Below are 25,239 nucleotides of genomic sequence, written 5' to 3'. Positions count from 1 at the left end.
TCAGGAAGCGATGCGCAAAACAAACAAAAATTCCGAACAGTGTGGACTAAAACTGTAGTTGGTGGCCGCTGCTTCCGGACTACACGGAAGTCAGTTGGACATCAACAGCCACTGAAAACAAAGGAAAGAAATGCGAGAACAACACTAAGCCAATGACAAGCAGCAGGAGAAACTACCGGCTGCTTGCCAACATATAAAGATTACTTAAGGTCTCGCTGAGACAGCGCAAGCAGCGCATGCGCTGCCAAGGCGAGACCTAAAAACTACACAGTTATCCAGCCACAGTGGGCAGTAACTGCTACTCATGTTTAGAGTTGGCCAAAATCTTGATTTGACAGCACTGCATGTCCTTTTCCCAATCTCTTTCAACCATGCATGTGGTAATCACCCATGCTAGCTCTCCTAATTCCACTGTCTGTTTGTGTCTGCATCCCCTGTGTGAGTGTTAAAATAGACCAATAAAACAATTAGATATCTAATATATCCAAGAACAAATTGATCAGAGACCAACTCATTATCCTGCACTCCGAAATCAGCATAGTTACATGCTTTACAGTTGCTCACATGTGAGTTCCCACCCTTGATGTTCAATCAGTTGTTCTCCTCTGCTATATCACTACGGACTAACATGTCTTTCAGGAACTTAGGTTTTCCGTATGTTATTGAAACATTCTTGTTAACTTCTTTGCAGTGATACTATCGGCTTCATTATGTTCCAATGTCTATTTAAAAGTTTCCTTATTTACCACGCCCCATTGTTATATGTGGTTATGAATCCGATGTTTGTTATTTTTAGATTCATTCATCACTTTATAAACAAAAAGAAGCATGGCCTGTCTTTTCCTTTTGCTTTACCAGTTGTCTGCTTGATAATTTTCTGTTGGGAACTCTTCTACAGGAATCTTTTTATTATCCCTGTCTCCTGCTGTTGTTACTGACTTTCTAAATGTACTGCTAATCAATATTATAATTCATGAACTCTTTTTAATATGAGAATATATATAATATTCTGATTAACTCACATGACATTAAAAAAATTAAGGCAATATATACATTTTGAAGCATACAAAATGATTGTTGATTACTAATATTATTTAATTCTGTATGTTTGAAAATCACAATTTTTATTACCTGTATTAATTTGAAATAAATTAAAATATGCTACTAACAGTGCCTGGACCAATGTCAGCTTTTGTTCTACCAGTCAGGAAGTAGGATGTCCATCATTGATCCATGGGATTTGGAAACTTGCAAATTGATAAAATATATGGTTTTAACAAGTATTCTAAAAGTTCTCTGGGACTGTAGCCCCAGCATTTGTTGGTCCTGATCATTTGCAGAAATGTTGTGTAAATTGAATTTGATCTTTAAGGGCCAGATTACAAGTTTGGCAGTGAAGTGCCGGGTCCGCCCTTCTGCAGCACCGCCAAACCTGTGGTCAGACTGCACTCCAGTTCCGGCGGGCTTTTTCTCAGAAAATAGGAGCTGCAATGTGAATGCCAAAAACAGTTCATGTGTGGCATGGACTGTAAAGTCCATGACACGCAGGAACTTGAGTGCATACACATGTGCCCCCTGCATGCACCTCATGTCCATGAGGCACAAGGGGGCCATGTAGGGCCCCCTTTGTATCCTCTCTGCCATGGTTTTCATTGAGGTGGAACTGCCATGAAAACCCTGGTGGAGAGGAAACTCGTAATAGACTTGAAACGATCGAGGTGGTACTGCCAAGCATATTGCGGGCTCAAGAAAGCCACAAAACCGCCAGGAAATGGAGGTTCCCTGGTGGCTGCAGAGGGCAATTGTGGTCCGATGAACCTAATTGTAATAGAGAGGTCGGAAGACCGCCACTGCCACGCCCCTGCGAGTCTGGTGGTTCGTGGACCGCAGGACTCGTAATCGAGCCCTAAGTGTTCTACATTTGTATAACTGCTAACACTGTGTATTTGTGATATCAGTGTATGGTATATTTGTTATAGCTTCCTGTGTAGTTTGGTTTGCTGAGGCATATTACAGTATTTTGGTCACAGAAACCTCTGTAGTTCAACGCCTAGATAAAAATAATTCTATATTTTGCACTTACTAATTTTTCGAAAGCATCCAGTCTCTGGATCTTGCCAACTGATAATGTTCTTGAGCCACTTAGGTTTTAGGAAGTCTGAAAATCCGCATAGTCCACAAAACATAACTACGGAGGGAAAAAAACAAAAACATATTCGTACTTTCGTTCAGTTAGAAAAAAGCACTGTAAAGTGTAAGACAAATTAAAAAGTGTAGTTTGATATATTTTAAATTGTTACCCACATAAATATTAATGATTTGTCTTTTGAAGCAGTGGACACAGTTCTTAAATTTGAAAGCCACCAAGACTTATCAGCAACAAACACTTTGCATTTCTCCTCCTACCACAAAAAAGGGATAAGCTATCCTAGAACTGCCATACATATTCTGAAACTTGAAAATGAAGATTTGCCTCCACTACCATGCCAGGTCATTTCCCTGGGTGACTTAAGGGCAGTTAGGATGGTCTTATGACAAGGTAAGTAAAATCTTTATTATTGTTTACACACATGTCTATAAAACAATGAACACACATTCACCCATTCATGGTAAAATCTCCTGCTCCAACACCTCCCCAAAACTATAAACATTAAAACAATTATAGACTTGAAAAGGTTCATGAAAGCTTTTTTGTCTATGCCAGGACTGCCTTCACAAGCTTTTCTAGACTGTCATAAATCTTTGGACAGCCCAATTCTGTGCATTTTCTTATAATTTAAAGTAACCAAGGGATTCCTAGTAGATCCATTAAATCAATCAGTCAATCAAATGTATTTTATTTGGTTTTCACATATAAAATCATAAAAGTATTCTAAAAAACCATACATGGTATAAAAGAGAACTGGTACAAAGTATTTATACAAACGTCACATGAATGACAAGTCTTCCCTAAAAATCTCATACAATGCATCAAATATGTTATAAAGTGCACATACCATAAATCATTAAAAGTAAAAAGACAGAAAGGAGGATGAGTCCAAGGACCTCATCTAAACTGTATGCGTCATCAAGGTAACCAGAGTGGAAGCATCCCCCATAGAGCCACTATCATTTAGTCGAGGCCAGCTCTAAGCTTCACTGCAGATTTTAGGAAACTTAGAACAAATAAAATAGAATCTCCATGCAACAGTTGTAAATGAATAAGGGCTGGTCGCACCTACTTAAATTCCAACCTTTTGAAAATAGGGATAATAAAAGCTTTCTGGGGGGTCACATAAAGCTTGTCAAAGCCAGAGGGTTCTAAAATCTGCCCTCTACTACTCCCCCGTGGCGGGCCAAGAGGAGGTGAAAAAGATCCAAATGGAACCTGGACAGTAAAAAGCGTCATAGGTGCTGAAAGACCCGCTCATTCGATTGAGTAGTTTTCAAGATAAAACATTTGCAAACACTGGGTATCCTTAGTTCCTGCTCTTCCCTCTCAAATTTCTTCAAACTACAGAAAGACTCCCTAGCCCACCCCAGATCCTTCTTTGTCACTAATATTGGGTTTGTGAATAATTTAACTCTTCCCAATCTTTTAAAGCTGCTTTTTTATATATCTAAGCCAGGGAATCTGATGGGCGTAATCAAGAGCCATACACTCCTTCAGGATCAATCGACTCAAGGACGATCCTTCATTCAGCCAGATTTTCCGCCAAAATGTTAGGGGGCAAAGAGCCAACAAATCAGAGAGATAGGGCACCCCTAGTTCTTCATGTACCAGCATGTTATACATTCCCCGGGGCACACCTATCAGACGTTTCAGAAATATATTCTCAGCCACTTGTAGCTCGTCCATACTGACATGACCCCATATTTCGCTACCATTGGAGGCTTTAGCGACACATTTAGCCTGACATAGCTTTAAAAGTGCCGCAATCGGTCTCCTACCCAATTTGTTAGCAAAATTAAAAACAGCTGTGTTTGTGCGCACTAGGTCTCCCTCTTTCTCTATTTGAATGGACCCCATTTCATTTGCTCATCCATGAGGATCCCCAGATACGAAAAGGCATCAGTACGGGGAACCTGAGCGGATCCAACCATGAATTGAAAGGGCTTTTAGGACAAAGTCACACCTGCATCACATAGGATTTAGAATCATTCATTGACAAGTTCAAATCCACCATAAAAGTGGAGTTGGAATCAAGCAATGTTTGTAACCCTCAGCGGTCCTAGATATAGGGACCACGTCATCCACATATAATAAAACAGGCAGACCACGCTGATCTACCTGCGGGTAATCTACCCTTGTCTTCGTTAAAACCTTTTCCAAATTATTAACATATTAATTAAACAGGAAGGGGGCTAAAATACACCTTTGACGTACTCCTCTTTTTATTGCAAAATGGCGGGAAACCCTTAGATCTTGAGAAAATCTAACTTAAGCCTTTGTAGCTTGGTGGAGGTCTTCCAGAAAATAAATGATGTTGCCATATACCCCGATAGCCAACGTGGTCTTCCAAAGTTTACCCCTATTCAAGCGGTCAAACGCGGATGACAGATCCATGAAGGCCAGATGGATAGTACCGGGGTGGGCAACTGTATATTTATGAAGAATCATAGATAGATTAAGGCACTGGGCCACGGTGGACTGCCCAGGGCAAAGCCCGTACTGGATGTCCGATAGAATGTCGCGTTCCTCTGCCCAGCTAGTCAACCTGTCTAGAAGGCCTCGACCCACCACTTTAACCACCGAGTGCAGCAGTGTTATTGGTCTATAGCAGAGGGTGCTATCTTCGTTGCCCTTTTTAAAAAACAGCACTATAGTAGAAGTGGCCCATGACACAAGACAACCAGTTTTTGCCGACGTATTCATAACTGCTGTAAGGATGGGTGCCGAAAATGTTGGGTCCGATTTATAAAGATCCAACAGAATGCCATCAGGGCCGGGGGCTTTATTGCTTGAAAACCTGACGATTCCATCCTTAACCTCTGCTATATTAAAAAAAAAACCAGACCAGAGGTTCCTGCCTCGCGACCAGAGGTGCTGTTTAGGTCAGGGAGACACTGAAACATAGTTCCAAAGTGAAGCACCCACACTTCCTCAGTGATATGGGCACCCACCGCGCTTCCTTCTTCATGATTCAAGAAGGGGCTATTTAATATGCTCCACAACCTGGAACTGTCCCTCAGCTTACTAGCCTCTATTAACTCCCTCCAAACTTCCTCCTTTAACATTGACTTATGTCTTGCCAGTTCTGTTGGGCTCTGTTTAAAAGCTTCCGTCAGCTTCCTGGACGCCCAGGAGCAAAGAGAATCAAACCATTTAGGAACCCGAGTGGAGGGTCGTGGGGCACTTAAAAAGTCACTTGCTTTAGCAGAGATAGTTTTAAAAGCACTGATGACCTCTCCCAGGACTATTAATGAGGTAGTGCACAATGCGAACTCGTTGATTATTGATGTGTAAAATACATCTGGGGATATCCGGGCCCATTTTAAACTTCTTCCCCCATCTGTTGGTCTCACCGCCGCACACTGCCTGCCCCCCCCCTATGTGCCAATAGGGGCCCACTAAAATGAACACACAAAGGCTTATGGTCACTATGTACACTGGCCTGAATAATGAATCCTGTGAATAGTTCGAGTAAAGGCGTTGATACCAGTATGAAATCAATAAACTAACCACCTCCCCACCCATCAAAGGACGGTTTAAGGGCCTTACTACGGGGGTCTATGGAGCACATGAGGGATGATAGGTCAAATTCATGTAAAAAAACATTCAGTGTATCGCCTTGTGGAGTGAGTTCAAAATAAATTCCCCTCATAATTTGGCAACCCAAATCAGTCAGACTAGAGATCCTGGGATTACCACAAAGGTGAATATTAAAATCCGAGGCAATCACAAACTTTTTTAAAACAACATTGAGATGTTTCCTTAGGAAGGATCCCAACATAAAAATGTTACTCGCATTCTTAGCACAGGACGTTGAGTTTAAAAGTTAATAAGGCCCAATTTGCAGGACCCCGTGCACAATACCAGTGACTGTATACACGACTCTCCGTCAGCAACACCGATATCTCACACTCTGCTGCCAAAGAGACATAGGTTGCAAGATCACCTCTTGATCTTCCTGCAGTTGAGGGGGTAGCCGGAACAAAGAAGTACTTATAGCCCTACAATTGTAAACTGTTCTCGGACAGCAATGTTTCCTGCAGGCAAATCACACTGAACTGCTTTATAAATGAAATCCACCAGGGGTCAAGAAAAGTAATAGCTAAGCTGGCTATGTTCCATGATCTAAAGTTGCGTTCAATTTTGCCCAAGGTCCCATTGCTTTGCCGTGGTATTTATTGCTGAGTAATTGAGGTCACCGGGGCCACTGAAACGGGCCCCTCAAGTCAATCACAAGTGCCCAGGGCGCACAAGGGTGCAAAGTGGTATGATAACTCCATAGGAGGTAAAACTGACTGCTGCCCGCCTTGTGATGGCCAATGCGTATAATTTGGGTAGTAATTTCAATTTAAATTTGTGGGCCTGGGGGGAGGGTAGGAGGGCATCTGCCTGTTGAACTGAGCCCTGATGATGTTAGGCATATTATTCCACCCAAATGACTCAGGTTTGTAGAAAAATCCGAGAGGTAGGGCCGTAATGGATGACTGGGGGTCAAAAGGGGCGTTAATCAAAGCTGTAGCCAGAATCCTTTCTGCAATATGATGTCTTTTAAAATTGATAATAACACAATTACTCTTACAGGACTTGTAAGACCGACCTACCCAATTAACCCTTTGCACCACATTCATGTTTTTCTCCACCCTATTGCCTAAAGCAGTATTACAAGATAACCAGTGTAGGACTTTATTCTTCAAATGAGAGTAGTCCTCCTTAACTCCCTGAAAGAGAGAAGGCACGTTCCCCAGGATCACAACATACAGCGCTGATTCCAGTGGAAGGTGTATAACAGGCAGATTCAGCACAAAGAAAGATGTCTCTCCAGCTCTATTACTCTCAGGGACGGAATGATCCCATGTGGGTGACCTTTCCGCGGGGCCCATATTTGAAACAAGGTTTAAGACTGTGTGATTCAATGAAGAAGACGGAAGCCGTCAGATCTGTGCAGAACTCCTGGGTCACTTTGAAGGGAAAGATGGATACTCCCCGGAGTATACATGTGAGGCTGCCAAAATGGGTCCTTCCATTGCCAGGGAACCCATTGGGGACCTTGGTTCCAAGTTGACAGCCTCCCCCCCCCCCCCAACCCCCTCCCCGAGGGCCTACAATATTTAGGATCAGAGAGTCACTTTTTGATTAAGGAGAGACGTTGAAATAGTAAAAGCAGTTTAGAGTCCAGCATAACCATTAGAGAATCCTGGAAAGATTCTTGTATATATGCCAAATCTGCCTTTGTAATTACTTGATCATTTGGGAACTTCTGGATTGTCAACTCGGCCCTAGGTCTTTTGGACTTTCCCCCAGGCATTTGGCTGTTTCTTTTTGTGACTGATCCTTGGCTAGCCAGCTCTACTCTTCCCGGTCTCCATCGCCTGGCAAATCCAGCAATTATCGGTTGCTTAGTAGGGGTGCCCACCACACGTCCCTGGGTTGGGGGTACATCATCCCCCCTGGGGTTGTTAACCACAATAGTGAGTGTAAGAGGTAAATACTGACCAGTGGTACGGCTGTCCAGGTCATCTGATTCTTGCACCCTGAAATTGTTTAGTAAACCATCAATGCTATCCGTGATTGTGAGGGCCCTTGCTGGCATAGGAGGGGGACCGTTGACAGGGGACCGGGAGAGATGCCGGACCACCAGCTCTATCTCTTTATCAAGCACTCCGGCGCCCCGCTCTAGGAAATAGTCCATAGTCACTGCTGTACCTGACGCAGCCCTCCCAAGATCCATAGTCACCTAGTGTTTCCCCATGGCAAACCCCAACCAGTGTGCTCTAGGCACGCTTCATCATTAACACAAATGTAACAAGACTCGGGGACTACTTGCGCATACATACAGGTTGACCACATAAACCTTGGAGCTCAAAACACAGTGTCCATTGATCACCTGGACACCGTAACCCTATAACTGGCTTCAGATAGAAATTTTACAAATGCCAATAATAAAATGTGATGGGGGCTCTGCCTCCCTACTGCTCCTGTCCCACTGGAGCTGAAGTGATGGCCAAGCTTGCTGTAACGAGGTCAAAAAAGAGCGAACCAAGAGGGTAGGCCCTGTCAGGAATCGTAGGCAAACACGCCTACCTAGCGTGTAAACTACATTTCCCAGCAGCCTCGGGGGCCCGGAAGTAGACGTCCATAAAACAACGCCACACCCGGCCGGAGGTGTGCGTTATTCACCTTACAGGAGGAAGATCCGAGGAAGTCGCCGAGGAGCTTTGCTGCGCCTTTTCAAAGAAGAAAACCAGTTTCCTGAGCACCCGGCAGTCAGACGCCCGCATTGGGGCGTATTTCCAGTGACACGCGACTGCCTCGATTTACACGGAGCAGGTAGGAATCTAATTCCCTGGCTCTATTTTGTCCTGAACTCCCGCTCGTATCCCCGTTGGCGGACGAGCGTACAGACTAATCTTCGTAGCACCATAGGAGGTGCACATTTCATGATTTCAAGGAGCGCAGCCCACCTAACGACAACCCTCCCTTCCACAGAGGAAGGGGATTTCACGGGCTCGGAACGTCTTGCTCGGCTGAGCAAAGAGACACAGGGTGTACTTACACCTTAACCTTATAGGCAAGGGGGAAGACAATCCCATACCAGGCGGTGCTCTTGGTGAGGGAAACCAAGGAGTACTGGGGTACATTTGGATGCACGACTCTTAGCGTGTTGATCCTCACTTGGTGAAGGAGCGCTACCAAGGGGAACGTTCAGGCGGCGGTTATACACCGTGGAAGCCAACATTGGGTTCGGGGAGTACAATGCCTATCCAAGTTTGGGATATACTTCCTTAGTCTGACGGAAGACTAAGGCGAAGGCCATCGAGTGGCTAGACCTGTATGGAGTGGTGGAAGTGAAAGACATGGAGTATGTCTGGATGCTGGCGTAATATGATTTGGTGGTCTTGAGAGAGGTATCTCATAGATCACGGGGAAAGATTCCCGATACACCTGGTAATTATTGTCACTAGTGAGACCTATATGAGAGTAGATGTTAAGTATTGCTCATATATGAATGGTATTCTTTGTTTTGTCTTTCAGGTTCTATTCCCTGCTGTCCCTTTCCCCCCTTCCTGTTTTTCCTCACCTGATCACCTCTGGGCTCTGTAACCTTCTGGTTGGAGTTCGGGGATATCGGGAGGTGGACCCCTGTTATGTCGCCCGGACCCTGAGGAGCTCTGTAATCCTAACAGAATAACGCACCCACGATAGGTGCTCCTCCCGGTCCGGGATGTATGACATGGCCACCTTGGAAGACGTAGTGCAGGCACTAGCCTTAGTCCAACAGGAACTAGTGGCATCACGGACCGAGACAGCAGCCTTGATGGACAGGGTAGACAGGTTGACATGTAACCCCTTTGATGCGCCCACAACTGGCGGTCCACAAATCCAGGTGACGGTGCCACCGCCCATTCCTTTAGCAAGCCCTGAAAGATACTCCGGAGACCCACAAAAGATACAAGTCTTTTTGACTCAGGTTATGCTACATTTCTCGTGTAAGCCTTCGTCTTTTCCCACAAATCACTCGCGGGTGGCTTTTGCCATTTCATATCTGGTGGGGGACGCTGCGTCTTGGGCGGTCCCGTTTGTCAGAAACAACGATGTTGTTCTGTCCGACTGGGACGCGTTCAGAGCAGCTTTTGAAGCTGTGTTCGATAGAAGAACCACCACGTTCAGTACCGACAGAGAATTGGTATCCTTGAGGCAAGGAAAGAGCGACCTTGTTACCTATCTCACCTCCTTTAACAGGTTGGTGGCGGAGGCGGCATGGCCCGAAGAAAAGCGGATGTCCCTGTTCTATCAGGGATTGAGTGACGATCTCAAAGACATCGTGGCCCAGATAGACCCCCAGCCCACCACTTGCGCAGCCATGATGAATCTAGTGTTGCGCCTAGACGGACGCATGGCTGAAAGAGGGGGAGATAGATACAGAGGGGTCGGGTCCACATACAGATCTGCCAAGAGAGAACAGACTCCTTTGGCTACCGACAGCGAACCTATGGAGGTGGGGGCAGTGAGAGCCCCTTTGTCCAAAACAGAAAGAGAGAGTCGCCGCACCCTGGGCCTTTGTATGTATTGTGGGAAACGAGGGCATTTCGTGCGAGAATGTCCTGCGAAACCCAAGGCCACCCCTATGTCATACAGGGGAAAGAGGGCAGCGGTTTCTGCTTTGAGTAAGGAAACAAGCAACCAGGAGAGAGGCCAGGTGGGAAACTCGGGGGACACGGAGTGGAGAATACCTTCGTTGACCATGACCCGTTCCACCGACACAGAAGCACATATAGTATTACAACCCGGACTAGAAGTAGGACAGCAGGTGCATCAGGTCCTAATAATGCTGGACTCGGGTGCCACTGGCAATTTTATAGATCAAGGGTTGGATAGAACATTGTCCATAGGGGTAGTCCCAAGGGGATCACCGGAAGAAGTACTGGCCGTAGACGGTAAACCTTTGAAATCTGGGCGCATTACGCTACACACCGAAAGTCTTAAGATGTCCTTAAGGGATGGGGCCAACCACCATATAGAAATAATTGAATTGAACATCATAGAGGCCCCGCAATATGAAGTGATCTTAGGAATGCCGTGGTTATGTAGCCACAACCCGATGGTAGATTGGAAGGAACGGACAGTCCGGTTTCTTTCACCCGGGTGTGCGGAACGGTGTCTGCAGGAACATCAAGCGATAGCCCTAGCCTTGACATATCCCTTTTGCGTCGCTACTGCGGCCGAAAAGGAGGTGGAATTACCAGAGGAGTATGCCGGTTATGCCGACGTTTTCAATAAAAAACAGGCAGAACGTCTTCCCCCACATAGGACATACGATTGTCGGATTGACCTGGTGGAGGGAGCCGTCATCCCCACGTGTAGGGTGTATGCCCTATCAGAGCCGGAAACACATCATTTGAGGGAGTACCTAGACCACTACCTAGCACTGGGATTTATTAGGCCAGCCCGATCCCCTGCAGCATCACCCCTATTTTTCATAGCTAAGGCCAACGGAGAGCTGAGGGCTTGTTGCGACTACAGGAGTCTAAACAAGAACACTGTCAGGAATAGGTATCCGCTGCCACTTATCAGCGTCCTGTTGGATCAAGTGCGTGAGGCAGTGATATACACCAGGCTAGACCTACGTGGGGCCTATCACTTGGTAAGAGTCAGACAGGGGGATGAGTGGAAGACGGCGTTCAAGACTCGTTTTGGGCTCTACGAATACCTGGTGATGCCGTTCGGGCTCTGCAATGCCCCGGCGGCATTCCAGTTTTTCTTGAACGAAGTCATGAGAGAGTATATGGACATCTTTGTAGTCGTCTACATTGATGACATTTTGATCTACTCCACCACAGTAAACGAACACACCAAACACGTAGGGCTGATATTGGAGAAACTAAGGGAGAATAAATTGTACTGTAAGCTCAGCAAGTGCGAGTTTGTGGTGGATACTGTGGAGTTTTTGGGAGTGATTCTGAGTCCGAATGGGTTGAATATGTCTGAAAGAAAGGTGCAGGTGATCCGCGAATGGCCCATTCCAGGAACGGTTCGGGACGTTCAGAGTTTTCTGGGATTCGCGAACTATTATCGCAGATTCATACAGGAGTTCTCACGGATCGCAGTGCCCATTACTCGTCTGCTCCGTAAAGGAGTGCCTTTTGAGTGGACAAATGAAGCCACCCAGGCTTTCGAGCACCTCAAGATGTCGTTCACCTCGGCACCCATCCTCAGGCACCCGCAGACGGACATTCCGTTCATAGTGGAAGCCGATGCTTCGGAAGAGGCCATAGGGGCCGTTCTGTCCCAAAGAGACAAGACCACTGGGAGGTTGCACCTGGTAGCCTTTCTCTCAAAGAAGCTAGACAAGGCCGAATTAAACTATACTGTTGCAGAGAAAGAACTGTTGTCAATAAAAAAGGCCTTTCAAGAGTGGCGTCACTACTTGTGGGGGGCACAACATACAGTGACTGTATATTCGGACCACCGAAACCTGCAGTTCATGAAGACGGCAAGGCATTTGACACCCCGGCAAATGCGGTGGACTCTCTTTTTTGAGCAATATGACTTCCTAATCACCTTCAGGCCAGGCTCCGAGAATCGGAAGGCCGATGCTCTGTCTAGACAGTCCATGGAGGAAGACCATCTCACCCCAGCACCGGTGGCTATCATTCATCCATCCAAAGTGCTCTGTGTGTTAAGGGCCGACCGATTCATGGAAGAAGTGAGGATCAACCGTTCAGTGGAGGAATGAAAGAAGTGGGTTCAAGCGGATACAGAGCGAATCCTGAAAAAGGGACTCCCCTTTCATAGAAATAGGCTGTTCCTGCCAACACGCCAACTGCGACTCCAGGCATTCCAATGGTGTCACGTATCGCCCGTGGCAGGTCATCCCGGAATCAGGAAAACGGTGGAAGCCATGACACGGCATTTTTGGTGGGAAACCATGTCCCAAGACATCCACCAGTGGGTGATGCACTGCGAAGTATGCGCCAGAACCAAAGGAGAAAGATGCCGAAAGAAAGGGAAACTGCTCCCTCTACCCACTCCCCAACAACCATGGAGGAACATCAGTCTAGATTTTATCACCGGTCTCCCTATGGATCAGGGGTGCTCGGCTATCCTGGTGGTTGTGGATAGTTTGACCAAGATGGGTCACTTTGTCCCGTGTAAAAACCTCCCTACGGCAGGTCAGACAGCCCAGCTGCTGTTAACTCATGTGGTGAGATTCCACGGCCTGCCGGCAGTGATCGTTTCGGACCGAGGCCCTCAATTTATAGCCAGTTTCTGGAAGACATGGTGTAAAGTGCTGCAAGTAGAGTCCGCCACCTCAACCAGCTTTCATCCACAGACCGACGGACAGACGGAGCGCCTAAATCAGACTTTAAAACAGTTTCTGAGGTGCTACGTGACAGAGGCACAAGGCTCCTGGGTATCCTGGCTTTGGTTGGCAGAGCTGTCTTACAACAACGCACTGCACAGTTCAACAGGGGTGTCCCCGTTTAAGGCCAACTTCGGATTCGACGCAAAAACGCTCCCGGTGGAGATACCAACCGAGGTGAACGATCATCCTTCCGTGCAGGCGCATGTCCGCGCTCTACGTCGACTGCATAGGAAGACCCAACAGGCGCTAAGGGCGGCCAAACTATCCTATAAGAGGTGGGAAGACAAGAAAAGGATAGAGGGGCCCCAATATGCTATAGGAGACAGAGTCTGGCTGTCCACCAAGAACATCAGGTTCAAGCTTCGCAGCATTTTTCACCCCAGATACCTCGGTCCGTATACCGTGGTGCGACAAGTCAATCCTGTGGCGTATCGACTCCGGCTTCCAGGCTCTCTTAGGATCCACCCAGTCTTTCATTGCAGCCTGTTAAAGCCGGCAGTAACAGCCAGGAGGAGAGCCCCGCCACCTGTTTGCGGAGAACAAGGGTTGGAATACGAAGTCCGGAGCGTCCTTGACGCAAAGTACCGCAGGGGCAAGTTATGGTTCTTGATCGCTTGGAAGGGGTACACAGCGGAGAACGATTCCTGGGAACCAGCGGAGGCGGTGCACGCGCCGATCGCTGTGAGGAGATTCTATGACAGGCATCCCTGGAAGCCAGGTGCTAGGAGGCGCTTGGGGGGAGGACCTTCTGTCAGGAATCGTAGGCAAACGCGCCTACCTAGCGTGTAAACTACATTTCCCAGAAGCCTCGGGGGCCCGGAAGTAGACGTCCATAAAACAACGCCACACCCGGCCGGAGGTGTGCGTTATTCACCTTACAGGAGGAAGATCCGAGGAAGTCGCCGAGGAGCTTTGCTGCGCCTTTTCAAAGAAGAAAACCAGTTTCCTGAGCACCCGGCAGTCAGACGCCCGCATTGGGGCGTATTTCCAGTGACACGCGACTGCCTCGATTTACACGGAGCAGGTAGGAATCTAATTCCCTGGCTCTATTTTGTCCTGAACTCCCGCTCGTATCCCCGTTGGCGGACGAGCGTACAGACTAATCTTCGTAGCACCATAGGAGGTGCACATTTCATGATTTCAAGGAGCGCAGCCCACCTAACGACAACCCTCCCTTCCACAGAGGAAGGGGATTTCACGGGCTCGGAACGTCTTGCTCGGCTGAGCAAAGAGACACAGGGTGTACTTACACCTTAACCTTATAGGCAAGGGGGAAGACAATCCCATACCAGGCGGTGCTCTTGGTGAGGGAAACCAAGGAGTACTGGGGTACATTTGGATGCACGACTCTTAGCGTGTTGATCCTCACTTGGTGAAGGAGCGCTACCAAGGGGAACGTTCAGGCGGCGGTTATACACCGTGGAAGCCAACATTGGGTTCGGGGAGTACAATGCCTATCCAAGTTTGGGATATACTTCCTTAGTCTGACGGAAGACTAAGGCGAAGGCCATCGAGTGGCTAGACCTGTATGGAGTGGTGGAAGTGAAAGACATGGAGTATGTCTGGATGCTGGCGTAATATGATTTGGTGGTCTTGAGAGAGGTATCTCATAGATCACGGGGAAAGATTCCCGATACACCTGGTAATTATTGTCACTAGTGAGACCTATATGAGAGTAGATGTTAAGTATTGCTCATATATGAATGGTATTCTTTGTTTTGTCTTTCAGGTTCTATTCCCTGCTGTCCCTTTCCCCCCTTCCTGTTTTTCCTCACCTGATCACCTCTGGGCTCTGTAACCTTCTGGTTGGAGTTCGGGGATATCGGGAGGTGGACCCCTGTTATGTCGCCCGGACCCTGAGGAGCTCTGTAATCCTAACAGAATAACGCACCCACGATAGGTGCTCCTCCCGGTCCGGGATGTATGACATGGCCACCTTGGAAGACGTAGTGCAGGCACTAGCCTTAGTCCAACAGGAACTAGTGGCATCACGGACCGAGACAGCAGCCTTGATGGACAGGGTAGACAGGTTGACATGTAACCCCTTTGATGCGCCCACAACTGGCGGTCCACAAATCCAGGTGACGGTGCCACCGCCCATTCCTTTAGCAAGCCCTGAAAGATACTCCGGAGACCCACAAAAGATACAAGTCTTTTTGACTCAGGTTATGCTACATTTCTCGTGTAAGCCTTCGTCTTTTCCCACAAATCACTCGCGGGTGGCTTTTGCCATTTCATATCTGGTGGGGGACGCTGCGTCTTGGGCGGTCCCGTTTGTCAGAAACAACGATGTTGTTCTGTCCGACTGGGACGCGTTCAGAGCAGCTTTTGAAGCTGTGTTCGATAGAAGAACCACCACGTTCAGTACCGACAGAGAATTGGTATCCTTGAGGCAAGGAAAGAGCGACCTTGTTACCTATCTCACCTCCTTTAACAGGTTGGTGGCGGAGGCGGCATGGCCCGAAGAAAAGCGGATGTCCCTGTTCTATCAGGGATTGAGTGACGATCTCAAAGACATCGTGGCCCAGATAGACCCCCAGCCCACCACTTGCGCAGCCATGATGAATCTAGTGTTGCGCCTAGACGGACGCATGGCTGAAAGAGGGGGAGATAGATACAGAGGGGTCGGGTCCACATACAGATCTGCCAAGAGAGAACAGACTCCTTTGGCTACCGACAGCGAACCTATGGAGGTGGGGGCAGTGAGAGCCCCTTTGTCCAAAACAGAAAGAGAGAGTCGCCGCACCCTGGGCCTTTGTATGTATTGTGGGAAACGAGGGCATTTCGTGCGAGAATGTCCTGCGAAACCCAAGGCCACCCCTATGTCATACAGGGGAAAGAGGGCAGCGGTTTCTGCTTTGAGTAAGGAAACAAGCAACCAGGAGAGAGGCCAGGTGGGAAACTCGGGGGACACGGAGTGGAGAATACCTTCGTTGACCATGACCCGTTCCACCGACACAGAAGCACATATAGTATTACAACCCGGACTAGAAGTAGGACAGCAGGTGCATCAGGTCCTAATAATGCTGGACTCGGGTGCCACTGGCAATTTTATAGATCAAGGGTTGGATAGAACATTGTCCATAGGGGTAGTCCCAAGGGGATCACCGGAAGAAGTACTGGCCGTAGACGGTAAACCTTTGAAATCTGGGCGCATTACGCTACACACCGAAAGTCTTAAGATGTCCTTAAGGGATGGGGCCAACCACCATATAGAAATAATTGAATTGAACATCATAGAGGCCCCGCAATATGAAGTGATCTTAGGAATGCCGTGGTTATGTAGCCACAACCCGATGGTAGATTGGAAGGAACGGACAGTCCGGTTTCTTTCACCCGGGTGTGCGGAACGGTGTCTGCAGGAACATCAAGCGATAGCCCTAGCCTTGACATATCCCTTTTGCGTCGCTACTGCGGCCGAAAAGGAGGTGGAATTACCAGAGGAGTATGCCGGTTATGCCGACGTTTTCAATAAAAAACAGGCAGAACGTCTTCCCCCACATAGGACATACGATTGTCGGATTGACCTGGTGGAGGGAGCCGTCATCCCCACGTGTAGGGTGTATGCCCTATCAGAGCCGGAAACACATCATTTGAGGGAGTACCTAGACCACTACCTAGCACTGGGATTTATTAGGCCAGCCCGATCCCCTGCAGCATCACCCCTATTTTTCATAGCTAAGGCCAACGGAGAGCTGAGGGCTTGTTGCGACTACAGGAGTCTAAACAAGAACACTGTCAGGAATAGGTATCCGCTGCCACTTATCAGCGTCCTGTTGGATCAAGTGCGTGAGGCAGTGATATACACCAGGCTAGACCTACGTGGGGCCTATCACTTGGTAAGAGTCAGACAGGGGGATGAGTGGAAGACGGCGTTCAAGACTCGTTTTGGGCTCTACGAATACCTGGTGATGCCGTTCGGGCTCTGCAATGCCCCGGCGGCATTCCAGTTTTTCTTGAACGAAGTCATGAGAGAGTATATGGACATCTTTGTAGTCGTCTACATTGATGACATTTTGATCTACTCCACCACAGTAAACGAACACACCAAACACGTAGGGCTGATATTGGAGAAACTAAGGGAGAATAAATTGTACTGTAAGCTCAGCAAGTGCGAGTTTGTGGTGGATACTGTGGAGTTTTTGGGAGTGATTCTGAGTCCGAATGGGTTGAATATGTCTGAAAGAAAGGTGCAGGTGATCCGCGAATGGCCCATTCCAGGAACGGTTCGGGACGTTCAGAGTTTTCTGGGATTCGCGAACTATTATCGCAGATTCATACAGGAGTTCTCACGGATCGCAGTGCCCATTACTCGTCTGCTCCGTAAAGGAGTGCCTTTTGAGTGGACAAATGAAGCCACCCAGGCTTTCGAGCACCTCAAGATGTCGTTCACCTCGGCACCCATCCTCAGGCACCCGCAGACGGACATTCCGTTCATAGTGGAAGCCGATGCTTCGGAAGAGGCCATAGGGGCCGTTCTGTCCCAAAGAGACAAGACCACTGGGAGGTTGCACCTGGTAGCCTTTCTCTCAAAGAAGCTAGACAAGGACGAATTAAACTATACTGTTGCAGAGAAAGAACTGTTGTCAATAAAAAAGGCCTTTCAAGAGTGGCGTCACTACTTGTGGGGGGCACAACATACAGTGACTGTATATTCGGACCACCGAAACCTGCAGTTCATGAAGACGGCAAGGCATTTGACACCCCGGCAAATGCGGTGGACTCTCTTTTTTGAGCAATATGACTTCCTAATCACCTTCAGGCCAGGCTCCGAGAATCGGAAGGCCGATGCTCTGTCTAGACAGTCCATGGAGGAAGACCATCTCACCCCAGCACCGGTGGCTATCATTCATCCATCCAAAGTGCTCTGTGTGTTAAGGGCCGACCGATTCATGGAAGAAGTGAGGATCAACCGTTCAGTGGAGGAATGAAAGAAGTGGGTTCAAGCGGATACAGAGCGAATCCTGAAAAAGGGACTCCCCTTTCATAGAAATAGGCTGTTCCTGCCAACACGCCAACTGCGACTCCAGGCATTCCAATGGTGTCACGTATCGCCCGTGGCAGGTCATCCCGGAATCAGGAAAACGGTGGAAGCCATGACACGGCATTTTTGGTGGGAAACCATGTCCCAAGACATCCACCAGTGGGTGATGCACTGCGAAGTATGCGCCAGAACCAAAGGAGAAAGATGCCGAAAGAAAGGGAAACTGCTCCCTCTACCCACTCCCCAACAACCATGGAGGAACATCAGTCTAGATTTTATCACCGGTCTCCCTATGGATCAGGGGTGCTCGGCTATCCTGGTGGTTGTGGATAGTTTGACCAAGATGGGTCACTTTGTCCCGTGTAAAAACCTCCCTACGGCAGGTCAGACAGCCCAGCTGCTGTTAACTCATGTGGTGAGATTCCACGGCCTGCCGGCAGTGATCGTTTCGGACCGAGGCCCTCAATTTATAGCCAGTTTCTGGAAGACATGGTGTAAAGTGCTGCAAGTAGAGTCCGCCACCTCAACCAGCTTTCATCCACAGACCGACGGACAGACGGAGCGCCTAAATCAGACTTTAAAACAGTTTCTGAGGTGCTACGTGACAGAGGCACAAGGCTCCTGGGTATCCTGGCTTTGGTTGGCAGAGCTGTCTTACAACAACGCACTGCACAGTTCAACAGGGGTGTCCCCGTTTAAGGCCAACTTCGGATTCGACGCAAAAACGCTCCCGGTGGAGATACCAACCGAGGTGAACGATCATCCTTCCGTGCAGGCGCATGTCCGCGCTCTACGTCGACTGCATAGGAAGACCCAACAGGCGCTAAGGGTGGCCAAACTATCCTATAAGAGGTGGGAAGACAAGAAAAGGATAGAGGGGCCCCAATATGCTATAGGAGACAGAGTCTGGCTGTCCACCAAGAACATCAGGTTCAAGCTTCGCAGCATTTTTCACCCCAGATACCTCGGTCCGTATACCGTGGTGCGACAAGTCAATCCTGTGGCGTATCGACTCCGGCTTCCAGGCTCTCTTAGGATCCACCCAGTCTTTCATTGCAGCCTGTTAAAGCCGGCAGTAACAGCCAGGAGGAGAGCCCCGCCACCTGTTTGCGGAGAACAAGGGTTGGAATACGAAGTCCGGAGCGTCCTTGACGCAAAGTACCGCAGGGGCAAGTTATGGTTCTTGATCGCTTGGAAGGGGTACACGGCGGAGAACGATTCCTGGGAACCAGCGGAGGCGGTGCACGCGCCGATCGCTGTGAGGAGATTCTATGACAGGCATCCCTGGAAGCCAGGTGCTAGGAGGCGCTTGGGGGGAGGACCTTCTGTCAGGAATCGTAGGCAAATGCGCCTACCTAGCGTGTAAACTACATTTCCCAGAAGCCTCGGGGGCCCGGAAGTAGACGTCCATAAAACAACGCCACACCCGGCCGGAGGTGTGCGTTATTCACCTTACAGGAGGAAGATCCGAGGAAGTCGCCGAGGAGCTTTGCTGCGCCTTTTCAAAGAAGATAACCAGTTTCCTGAGCACCCGGCAGTCAGACGCCCGCATTGGGGCGTATTTCCAGTGACACGCGACTGCCTCGATTTACACGGAGCAGGTAGGAATCTAATTCCCTGGCTCTATTTTGTCCTGAACTCCCGCTCGTATCCCCGTTGGCGGACGAGCGTACAGACTAATCTTCGTAGCACCATAGGAGGTGCACATTTCATGATTTCAAGGAGTGCAGCCCACCTAACGACAACCCTCCCTTCCACAGAGGAAGGGGATTTCACGGGCTCGGAACGTCTTGCTCGGCTGAGCAAAGAGACACAGGGTGTACTTACACCTTAACCTTATAGGCAGGGGGAAGACAATCCCATACCAGGCGGTGCTCTTGGTGAGGGAAACCAAGGAGTACTGGGGTACATTCGGATGCACGACTCTTAGCGTGTTGATCCTCACTTGGTGAAGGAGCGCTACCAAGGGGAACGTTCAGGCGGCGGTTATACACCGTGGAAGCCAACATTGGGTTCGGGGAGTACAATGCCTATCCAAGTTTGGGCTATACTTCCTTAGTCTGACGGAAGACTAAGGCGAAGGCCATCGAGTGGCTAGACCTGTATGGAGTGGTGGAAGTGAAAGACATGGAGTATGTCTGGATGCTGGCGTAATATGATTTGGTGGTCTTGAGAGAGATATCTCATAGATCACGGGGAAAGATTCCCGATACACCTGGTAATTATTGTCACTAGTGAGACCTATATGAGAGTAGATGTTAAGTATTGCTCATATATGAATGGTATTCTTTGTTTTGTCTTTCAGGTTCTATTCCCTGCTGTCCCTTTCCCCCCTTCCTGTTTTCCCTCACCTGATCACCTCTACGCTCTGTAACCTTCTGGTTGGAGTCTGGGGATATCGGGAGGTGGACCCCTGTTACGTCGCCCGGACCCTGAGGAGCTCTGTAATCCTAACAGGCCCAGCCCAGCCTCCTCTGGTCTCTGACAGGGGAAGATTGGCCCGCGCATGTCCCGCACTGCGGGAGGGCCAGGACCCTGAAGTACGGCTCCTCCCGTGGGCAGAGTCCCCTGGGTGCAGCAGTCTGCTGGGATATATAGTCTACCGCTTCTCTCCACGATAAAGTGCTCCGTGCCAAAGTGAACCAGTTACGGTCTCCCGTGCTGCGGGAGGACTGGGCCCTTGAAGTACACCTCCTGGTGTGTGGGCAGCATCTCCTGGGTGCAGCTGCCTGCCGGGATATATTGTCCCTCTCTTCTCTCCTCGATAAAGTGATCCATGCCAAAGTGAGTCAGTTACTGTCTCCCGCACTGCTGGAGAGCCGGGCCCTTGAAGTTTGTGTTCTGGCGCGTGGGCAGCGTCTCCTGGGTGCAGCAGCCCGCCGGGATATGTAGTTCCTGGTTCTCTCCTTGATAAAGTGCTCCGTGTCAAAGTGAGTCAGTTATGGTCTCCCCGTTCAAAGCGAGACCATCTCTTAATATCATGCAGTTTAATTTGCTTCTGGTTTAAGCCCAGTGGTGTAGCAAGGGGTGGGGATGGAGGGGCATTTTGTGGCGGCGGCTCCCCCCACTCCTACATGCGTTTTCCGCGGCAAGCGCAGAATTTATCGCCAGCAGACCCCCTTCACGCCCCCTGCTCTTCAGCGCGGCCATGGGCAGTAAATGCAGGGAACGTTACGGGAAACAGAGTGCCTAGCTATGCTACTGTTTAATCCGTGCCAAGTGTCACTGTATCAGGGTGCACCTCTTGAGTTAATTTATTATTTTGTTTAAATTTCTTTATAAACATTTTATCTTTTTCCATTGTAATACATATGTTGAATTTGCTGTTGTTTTATTCATATTTGCGATTCTTACATGCGGTTTACATCATATATTAACAGTTATGGTTACATCAGTAATTGCTATCAGCGTATATGCTTCCCTGTTATTCTACTGGTTAAATATTTATTTATTTATTTATTTATTTATTTTTGACATTTGTTAAGCGCGAACGAATACCCGTAGGCGTCTCGGCGCTAGACCTTAGCAGGTGTCTCTTAACGAGGCATGGGAAACAAGAGGAGAAAGGTATACTATCACTGATTAAACAGCCAGGTTTTCAGCTTCCTACGGAACTGTAAAAGTGAGGGGCAAGTTCTAATGTGATGAGGCAGAGTGTTCCATATCTTTGGGGCGGCGACTAGAAACCGGCGGTCACCCCAGGACACTGTTTTAGAGCGTGGAACCACTAGTTGGTTCAGATTGGAAGAGCGAAGCTGTCTGGATGGTATGTAAGGAATAAGCTTGTCCTTGAGGAGGCGAGGCCCCTGATCATGAAGTGCTTTGTAAATTATACAAAGTGACTTGAACTTAATCCTGTTTTGGATGGTCAGCCAGTGAAAAGTTCTTATGGTGTCAGTGATAGGAGCAAACTTTGGTGATCTGGACAGAAGACGCGCTGAAGCATTTTGTATTGTCTGTAGTTTTTTTATAACCCTAACTTGGGCATTAAGGAAAAGAGAGTTACAATAGTCTAGTGATGAAAGCACTAAAGAACTGACCAAAGTTTTAGCAGCAGTATCTGGCAGGAAAGGAATGATTTTCCTTATCATTCGGAGTTTGTAATGAGCAGTGGCTGCGACCTTATTTGCATGAGCCATGAAGTTGAGCTGGTTGTCAAAGGTAACTCCCAAATTCCTGACTTTGAGGGTCGGAGTAGGGGGAGTACCAAAGGCCGACGGCCACCAGGAAGTGGGCCATCTCGGGGAGAGAGAACCAAAGATGAGCACCTCCGTCTTATCGGAATTAAGTTTCAGACAGTTATCTGTCATCCACTCTCCGACTGCTACCATACCGTTTTTAAAACGTTCTGCTACCTCATGCCCGTCACCTTTGATGGCCAACACTAGTTGCGTATCATCCGCATATGAGGTTAGGCTCATCCCGAATGCTTTGATCACACCCGCAAGGTCCGACACATAGATGTTAAAAAGTGTCGGACTAAGGGAGGAGCCTTGAGGAACCCCACAAGGAAGTGAACGCTTGGCCGATTGATATGGCCCCAGAGTGACCACTTGTGATCTGTTGGACAGGAAGGAGGAAAGCAGATCTCTCGCTGTATGGAAAATTCCCATCCGTCCGACACGGTCTACTAAGATCTTATGGTCGACCGTGTCGAAGGCCGCCGAGAGGTCAAGCAGAACAAGAAGTGCTGTCCCTCCTTGGTCACGGACAATTCTAATGTCGTCCGCTGCGTTAAGAAGGGCGGTTTCGGTTCCGTGATATTTTCGGAAGCCAAACTGTGTGTCATCCAGCAGCTGATGTTTCTCGACGTATTCTGAGAGCTGCTGGTTCATGGCTTTCTCCGTCACCTTAGCTAAGAAGGGGAGGCTTGCTATAGGTCTGTAATTCTTTAGTTCCTCCTTATCTAGGTTGGATTTCTTAAGCAAGGGCTTAATGAGTGTATTTTTTAAGGAGTCTGGATAGATCCCGGAACTGAAGATGGTATTACAGACCAGAGAGATAATAGGCCCGGTAACGTCTATTACGTTGGAAAGCACTGACGAAGGGCATGGGTCCAAGGCCGATCCGGATTTGATGGATCTGATAATGGTTTTTATGTGTTCCGTGGTAAGAGGCAGAAAACTAGACAGGATGTTTCCTGAGGTGGTGTGAGCGGTGGGAGATCTCGGAGTGATGGTGGTGGAAATGAACGTTTGATAAATGTTGTTAACTTTGGAGAAAAAGAATTCAGACAATGCGTCGCAAAGAGATTGAGAGGGCACAGGATATAAATCAGGTGCGTTGCCGGACAAGGTTTTGGTGATATCAAAGAGTTGTTTACTCGAATTTTTGGCTATTTCAATTTGATCTGCAAAAAAGGTCTTTTTGGCAGCAGTGATCATAATTTTGTAAGTGGATAAGGATTGTTTATAGGTGATCTTGCTTTCGTTATTGTAATTTCTGCGCCAAAGCCTTTCCCTGTTCCGACACAGTTGTTTTTGGATACGCAGTTCCTCTGTGTACCACGGAGCAGTAGGTGAGCTTCTGTTTCTAGAGTGGAATTTCGTGGGTACTAATTGATTAGTAGCGGCACCTATCCATTCGTGAAATTGCCTAGTGGCAGTAATGGGGTCATTGGATATCTCTGGACAAGTATTGTCCAGTAGTGATTTTAATTCGGTATGGTTAAGACTCTTCCATACTTTAAAGGGACCTGGAGCTATGGCCGTGGGCTTCTTCCTCTTTTGTTCCTTTATGGACAGGCTACTGAAAATAACGAAGTGATCAGTCCATGGCATGGGAAGAATGCTGGTTATGTGTAGGTCCTCTGCGTTTGAGAATATACCGTCCAATGTATGACCTGCCTGATGGGTGGGGGAGGTGACCAGTTGTCTAAGGCCCATCGTTTTTAGGTCCGATATCAGGGCGGCAGTATCGTTATCGTTTTCTAGATCCAAATGGAAATTCATGTCGCCCAGTATAGTTGCGGAGACTTCAGTGGCTATTTCTTCAGTTATTACATGTAAATTAGTCAAGAAGGCTGCTCTCGACCCAGGAGGGCGGTAAAGGAGAACTCCCTTAAAATTAAACAGAGCGGAAAACTTAATGTCAAAGTGCATAGCTTCACAAGAAGCACCTGGAATTAGGGATGTGCGGGCTTCGAAGTGGTCTCTCGTGATAATAGCTAAACCTCCTCCCTTTTTCCCGACTCTATCCTGTCGATAGGCTTTATAGCCAGGAGGCAATGCTACCACTAGATCAGGTGCTGAAGCGTCATCAGTCCACGTTTCGGTAATGAAGAGAGCGTCTAGATTGTTATCAATGATAAGGTCCGCTATTTCTTGCCTGTGCTTCCCTAGTGAACGAGCGTTAATGAGGGCCATAAGAATAACCACCTCCGTGGCATCAGTTTGCCTTTTGGGCCTCAAGTTCGTATTGTCAATAGCAATCACGCTTTTACAGTAGGGGCAGCTAATTTTAGTGACCATCGGTGTTTGTGACAAGTCATGTTTGATGCATCGAAATGAGGAGGTAGGTTGGAACTTCCTCAAAGCCGTGGGTGTGTAGACTAACTTAGAGTCTGCGGCGAGTGAGGCAGGATTCTTGGCCCTGGGCACGGGCCAGGCGCGGACGGGCGCAGACGGGCTTGCCCATGGCGCGCCTTCGGCACGCCGCCGGCGCGCCCGCTGAGCCCGCCCGCTGCGCGGACGGATATGCATGTCCTTATATCCGGTGAGAGGAGGGTGGGAGGCGGCCAGCATCTGCAGCGCTACCCCTCCCTGACCCAAGATGGCCGAACCCCTTCTCCCCAAGCGCCAGGAACTGTGAGCGCGCGCTGGGAATCGGGCTCGGGAGCGAGGAGGCGTGCAGGTAGGTTTCCCTGCTACCAGCAATGCCCAAGATGCAATACCGTATGTAATTTAAAAATACAAGTTAAAAGCGGCACAAATACAGATTAAAAATGCAGCACAACAAAACCCCCGGCTTCCGCCTCAGGGGAGAGACATCTAAGGAGGTCAGCGCGAGGCGTTTTGTGCGAGTTTAAGTAGTCTGGGAGGGCGGGAGGTGGCCAGCATCTGCAGCGCTACCCCTCCCTGACCCAAGATGGCCGAACCCCTTCTCCCCAAGCGCCAGGAACTGTGAGCGCGCGCTGGGAATCGGGCTCGGGAGCGAGGAGGCGTGCAGGTAGGTTTCCCTGCTACCAGCAATGCTCAAGATGCAATACAGTATGTAATTTAAAAATACAAGTTAAAAGCG

At 48.5% G+C, this 25,239-nt stretch overlaps 1 protein-coding gene across 1 annotated transcript in view; it reads right to left on the bottom strand.

The window, feature by feature from the left end:
• The window catches only part of LOC146790129 (UPF0764 protein C16orf89 homolog), a 656,853-nt gene that overhangs the window by 326,495 nt on the left and 305,119 nt on the right, over positions 1 to 25,239 (bottom strand). The window contains exon 6 of the mRNA XM_085628478.1: positions 2,084 to 2,188. Within this exon, the coding sequence (XP_085484604.1) occupies positions 2,084 to 2,188 (105 nt within the window). The remainder of the gene's footprint in view (positions 1 to 2,083; positions 2,189 to 25,239) is intronic.

The sequence above is a fragment of the Triturus cristatus genome, chromosome 10 (assembly GCF_964204655.1).
Source record: "Triturus cristatus chromosome 10, aTriCri1.1, whole genome shotgun sequence".
Lineage (NCBI taxonomy): Eukaryota > Metazoa > Chordata > Amphibia > Caudata > Salamandridae > Triturus > Triturus cristatus.
The sequence above is the reverse complement of the archived record's forward strand: the minus strand, read 5'-3'. Positions and strand labels throughout refer to the sequence as shown.